Source organism: Camellia sinensis, chromosome 12 (assembly GCF_055761805.1).
Source record: "Camellia sinensis isolate YWXY chromosome 12, ASM5576180v1, whole genome shotgun sequence".
Classification (NCBI taxonomy): Eukaryota; Viridiplantae; Streptophyta; class Magnoliopsida; order Ericales; family Theaceae; genus Camellia; species Camellia sinensis.
Window position 1 is genome coordinate 44,096,699 of NC_138972.1, and position 6,138 is coordinate 44,102,836.

The following is a 6,138-nucleotide window of genomic DNA, read 5'->3' on the forward strand; positions in this document are numbered from 1 at the left end:
TCTCCTCAAACGGACTTTAACATTTGCCTAACATGTGGATGCAGAGTCAAGTAATAGGAGGATAAATAATTAATAACTCAGACATTGTTCTGCAACATTTAATTTTAGCCTAAAAGTTAATAACTAAGGCTTCATTTGGCTACATATAATTTTAACCTAAAAATTAAAAAATTATTAAAAAAATAAAAAATTAACAAATGATATTAAAAAATAAAAAATCCTATTTTTTCTTTACTTTTTAATTATCTTTTCGTAAAAAATTATCTCAAACATATATATACTAGCGTATGCCCGTGCCTAAAGGCACGGTGTAAATAATATTAATATTAAAATGCAGTTATAAAAATATATTTAACAGACTGTACTCTACAATTCCAAATAAATCAAATATAAAAAAATTAAATATCAAATAATGCACACAAATCAAAAGAAATCAAAAGAAAACTCTTCTATCATTAAAGCATTGCAAAATCAATAAAACATTGTGATCCATTGACAAAGATGAAGAGAATAGAACACATGAAGCAAAACCCATATTATAACCTCCTTTCTATTTACATTACATTAACAAAACAATTCACACATTTCACAGCACCAACACTTCAAACATTCCCCCCCCCCCCAAAAAAAAAAAAAAAAGCGCATGAAATTGAACAAAGAAAACAATACACAACGATTAAAAAAAAAAACGATTGAAAATAATAAATTTCAAATTTTATCTTATACATATCAAACAATTTATTTTTAGTTTAGTACTTAAATTTTGATCAAACAACTTTTTAACTCAATAAATTTAACATTCAATTTTCAATACTTAATTTTTAATTTTCAACTTTATTAAACATTACCTGAGTCCAAATCTTATTATAAGACATAGAACTAAAGTCGGGAAATATAAGTAGAGTAATCTACCTAAAACTCTATCTTTTATATAGTAAGTTTGTATTTGTAAACTTGTTACAAATCTTTTATAGGTTTAGGGCAAATTACCGTGGGTAAAACTGATAGCTTGAACTGCCCTCAATTATGTATTCATTCGGCGGAAAGATGTTGCAATTGAGATTGGACCGACCGCAAGATTAAGCTTGAGTCTGCATAAAAACCCAATTCAAGTAAAATTAATACATTAAAGACTATCAAATCTTGTGAATTTAATAGTTTGCTGAACTTAATTAGCAAGAAAAACAGAGTAAGGGTGTTGAATACTCACAGAGGTCGACTATTGGTGATAAATTCGCAAGCTTTGAATAACTTATTCCCTGCAGTGTGAGATAAAATCGACATGAGATCTAGAAAGAAGGTATAGATTTTCTTCTTTGCTATATATTTTTCTGGGATAGTATATGACCCCGATATGTGACATAGAACAAATAGTTTTCCTACCCGTTTAGTTGTGTTTCTATTTGTAGTTTTTTAGAAAAATGAAGACAATGAAAAATTCTAAAAATGGCCATCATTTTAATATTTATGATTATATATACATATGAATACTCGAAAATAAGTACTTGTTTAGTTGTGTTTTCATTTTCTGTCATCTGTTTTTCATTTTTGGAAAAATACCCAAAAATGTGACATAAAACTGGATAATTTTCCTACATAGCCCTGTTTGGTTATGCCTTTGTTTTCTTTGTTTTTCATGCTTTAAAAAAAAAAAAAAAAAAAAAAAGGAACAATGAAATGTTAAAATAAAAAATAAAATAAAAAAGTGGTTTTTTTAATTGATAAGCAAAAACAGGCTGCTATGAAGAATGAATAATGCCCCTGCTCTCATGAGTCATATCCCCAGTTTAAGGTGAATACACAATGAAATCTATTGAAAATTCATATGCCAAAGATTAATGTTTAGGTAAATTAGAAAGAAATAGGATTTCTGGTGCAATATCTTTATATGACTTAATAGATTGGGGTGTTTCTATAAATGTTAAAATAAAAAATAAAATAAAAAAGTGATTTTTTTCATTGCTAAGAAAAAACGGTTTACGAAAATTCGAAAAATAATTCGTAAAAAGTGGGTTTTGTTCATTACAAAAATTTAATTAAATCAAAAACAGTTCACCAACCAACCTTTTTATGTTTGTTAAAAAAAAAAAAACACCAACCTTTTTACCTGTTTTTTCAAAATGACATTATGTGTCCAAGCGTCTCTGATTCTGAAGGCATGACGAAAACATCTCCGCTGGCGTATGCTTGAGAGAGCTCTTCACCTCCTAACATCCCTGTGAATATGGCAGGCATGCCGGAGAACAGCTTTTCGAGATCCTCCCTGCCACGAAGAAATCATTCTAGATGAATAAATTTTGCCCATGGTTCTTACTGGAAAATAAATTCAGGCGATCATCATGGCCCAATTTGAGTATCATTGGATGTATGCAAAAATATAAAAATAAATAATTCATTTCGTTAGACAGCGGTTTGTGGTTTTTAATACAAAGAATCATTTTATACTATATTCTATAGAGATTGTTCCAGCAATGTTGACAAAACTAAATAGCCAATAAGTCCTTAGAGAAATACCTGTATGGTCCATCTCCAATAAATGCAATTCGTGCCTCCGGTATCTAGTCCATGACACTGTTCAATCATACATCCCAAATGTCAATGGTTACAACTTATAATAATTATGAAAAAAAGCATTATTCCGTCAATATTTTGCAAGTAATATTTCCTAAATTGCAAAAGCAGAAAATACTTATCATTTGAAATAAAAGAGTAGTACCTTTTGAGTAAATCCAAACTCTTCTTAACTCCTAGTCGTCCAACATGGACTATCAATGGTCTCTCGGGCTCTCCATTGCTGATTAAAAAAAGAACAATATATTAACATTTGGAGGAAACTCATATTACATGGCAATGAAATTTTAAGGATTAGAAGAAAGCCATACGTTAGTCTTATTCGTATTTCTTGAGAGCGATATTTTGGGATGGAAGCTTTCGGAATCAACACCCTTATTCCAGAGACGAATCTTGTTACCTGAAAATAAACAAAGAATTAACATGGATATGAGCTACTATTTTCAGAGAAACATTTGAAAAAAATAAAATAAAAATTCAAGCAGAAGCATAAATGTCAAATTTTGTTATGTGATCAATGTGAAATTTCAGAGAGTTATCTATTGGGCGATGTTCATTTACCTGCTGTTACCCTAGCTGCTTCAAGCTCCTTTACAAGGGCAACTGATGGAACCAGTGTAAGATCAACTGCCCTATGAAGAAACTCTGTTAAGAAAAGAACAAAACTTTCATTTATTAGTTCCCAACATTTATTAGTTCACGAAAAGTCAGAATCCATGTGAAATTGAGGCTAGAAACAAAAGTTCCCGTACTTATGACCCACCACATAGGTTTGACCAGCCAACTAAAGGTGTATCTTGGTATGTATCTGCAAGTCCAAACAGGAATCGGGTGTTGATTCCGAATCGAGAGAGGAGCACGAAAGATCTTTGCAATTTTCTTATTTGTATAATCAATTTTACTTCCCAAAATTACTATATGTGAGAGAAAGATTTCATATTTAAAAAATATAAAAGATTTCATATCATAAACTGAGAAAGATTAATAATATTCTCTGGTTTCTCTTTTATATTATTAGATTTCATATTATAATGAATACATTATAATATTCTTCCCAAAATTACTATATGTGAGAGAAAGATTTCATTATGAATACATTATAATGATATGAATACTTTAATATTACTGTGCTGTCAAATAACCAAATATTTTAATGATAAGTTGATGGGCATAGAGAATATACAACAGAGAGCCGAAGACAGCAGAATTTAGAGCACAAACACAGAATATTTTTCAGTAATATAGAGCACAAAAATATTACTAAACTGTGTTTGATGGGCAGGATTTGCTTGACAAACACAGAATTCAAGCTACAAATTCAAAATTCAGAATTCAAGAGTGGGAGTTCGAAGGGAGCCGAAGACAGCAGAATTTAACTATCACCTAAATTCTGAATTCAAGCTACAAACATATATAATTTTAACAAATTTCAGGTAGTAGTATGTATAATTTTAGAAGAAGAAGACGTATAGCTATCAGTTAGAAGAAGTATAGCTATCAATCTGCAAGTGTAATCAATCAATCTAGAATTGTGGATAAGGTTATCCGGGCCGAAAACCATCTCCTATCCAGCCGAAGGGAGCAGAATTTAGGTGAATTTAGGGCCAAAATTCAGAATTCAAAATTCAGAATCCCAAAAACTCATTCAGGATTCAAAATTCAAAATTCAAAATATTCAAAATTCAGAATTCAAAAAGAGAAAAACACAACAGCGAGTTCGAAGTCTTACCTTGCGAGTGGGAGTTCGAAGGGAGCCGAAGACAGCCAAAAACAGACAGAACCTTGAGCCAAAAACAAACCCAGTAAAATGAGATCATATACAGAATGTAGAGGAAAAAAGGAACACAATGGAACACAATGCATTTGACTACAGGAATAAAGGAACACAATAATAGAGGAAAACTCAATAACAGAGGAGATAACACATTGTATCTAACTAAAAAAAATACAACAAAGAATAATCAAGATAATCCGGAAAAAAATTCTGAAATCAACAAAGAGTCAAATAGACAGAATAGGGAGATAGCTTCCAAGGACTCACATGAGTTATTGAAATTATGAAATTAACATGAGATAACACATGAGTTATTGAAATTATGTTTCCTTTATTTTAGCATGAGTTATTAACATGAGTTATTTAACAGGAAATCAACACCTTACACACCATGTATCGAGCAACAATTGTATTTATACCCTTAACGCTAATTATAACCGCCATTAATCTTTCAGTGAATATTTAAACATGAGACCACGTTATCTTGAAGAGAAAAATCTACAGATGATGGTTAGTTTGTTACAAAACAATTACTTACCAAGTCAATGTGTTTTGTTTTATTCATTGTTTAATTACTAATTTTATTATTGGTGTTTTTCTGCATTTGCATTGTGATTTGTAGGATGTATAATATGAAAAAATTGATAAGGAAGTTTCCACACAACAAAAGGTAAAACAAGGGGTAAAAAGGAAAATGTGAAGTTTGAATTCTAGAGTCATTGACTTCTGTGCAAAATAAAATCCTTGACTGCAGAAACTAAGAATGGGAAGATTATGAATTAAAAAAACTTAGGAAACTGAGATTACATAATGCAATAGCAATACAGTATTAACCAGTTTAGTTTGTTATCTATTGAAAGGAAAGCACAAAATAAACTCACTTGTTATCATGCCAGCCCACCAAAGTGGCTCATACAAATATGAATAGCCTCCAACACCTGTAAAAATAATTAGCAAATATAATAAACGTATGTTCATCCAACTTCAAAGTGGAAAATTGAACAATTTAAGGCAGACTATACAATAAGTGACACTTAAAAAAAAGAAAAAAAAGATTATACAATAAGGCAGACTAAACATAATCTATGTTTTGGCCATTACCATAGCCAAAAAAAATAACAGAACATAACAGTATTTGAGAATGGAAAAAGAGCTCTCTCTCTCTCTCTCCTTTTGTGGTTGTTCAGGGGACCAGGAGAATTTGAGCAAAGCTCACACTTCAATGATTGTGTCAAATCATTGATGAAGTTATGATTTTCCACTTAAATAAACTCTGCCTTTTAGTAATGGAAACACAGATTTTAACACAAAATTGACTGAGTTACACCGTGTGTTCCATTGATTTTGTGTTCCATTGTGTTCAAATTGACTGAGTTACACCGTGTGTTCCATTGGGTTCAAATTGATTTCAGAATTTGATTCGGAATTTGATTACAGGAAGTCAAATTTGATTTCAGAATTTCATGACTACAGGAAGTCAAATTTGATTTTGTGATTTCAGAATTTGATGACTATAGGAAGTCAAATTGTTATATGTAATACTATGCGTTCCAATTCCCCACACATTTAACTCCAGTTGCGGTTATAATTCATTCAACAACACTTTCTTTGTCTTTCTCTTAGCATAGCATGATTTCAGAATTTAACACACATCTAACACGTGATTTCAGAATTTAACACACATTTAACTCCAGTTGCGGTTATTTTAGCATGAGTTATTAACATGAGTACTCTTTAATTTTTACTCAAGGCACAGTGTAAAAAACAGGAAATCACTCAACCTGAGTCAATTT

At 30.7% G+C, this 6,138-nt stretch overlaps 1 protein-coding gene and 1 long non-coding RNA gene across 2 annotated transcripts; both read right to left on the minus strand.

The window, feature by feature from the left end:
* Positions 1–2,113: 2,113 nt before the first annotated feature.
* LOC114315339 (uncharacterized) lies at positions 2,114–2,797 on the minus strand. Its single transcript, XR_014345758.1, has 3 exons — positions 2,717–2,797; positions 2,515–2,571; positions 2,114–2,263 (listed from the first exon to the last, which is right to left on the minus strand). It is a non-coding gene; the product is annotated as an uncharacterized LOC114315339 (long non-coding RNA).
* Positions 2,798–2,858: 61 nt separating this feature from the next.
* On the minus strand, positions 2,859–5,339 carry LOC145803529 (uncharacterized). Its single transcript, XM_082896825.1, has 5 exons — positions 5,227–5,339; positions 4,301–4,352; positions 3,324–3,379; positions 3,133–3,216; positions 2,859–2,971 (listed from the first exon to the last, which is right to left on the minus strand). The coding sequence occupies exons 1-5, from the start codon at positions 5,321–5,323 to the stop codon at positions 2,859–2,861; spliced, it is 402 nt and encodes a 133-aa protein (XP_082752951.1). The 5' UTR covers positions 5,324–5,339.
* Between the last annotated feature and the right edge of the window lie 799 nt (positions 5,340–6,138).

What these genes read in the sequence shown, in the direction of transcription:
- LOC145803529 (XM_082896825.1), bottom strand. Translation starts at nt 5,323, where the DNA reads ATGAACATACGTTTATTATATTTGCTAATTATTTTTACAGGTGTTGGA. An exon ending in TTCGAACTCCCACTCGCAAG is followed by an intron (nt 3,380 to 4,300) that starts GTAAGACTTCGA and finishes TTGGACTTGCAG; the next exon opens with ATACATACCAAGATACACCT. An exon ending in AGCAGCTAGGGTAACAGCAG is followed by an intron (nt 2,972 to 3,132) that starts GTAAATGAACAT and finishes GTTTATTTTCAG; the next exon opens with GTAACAAGATTCGTCTCTGG.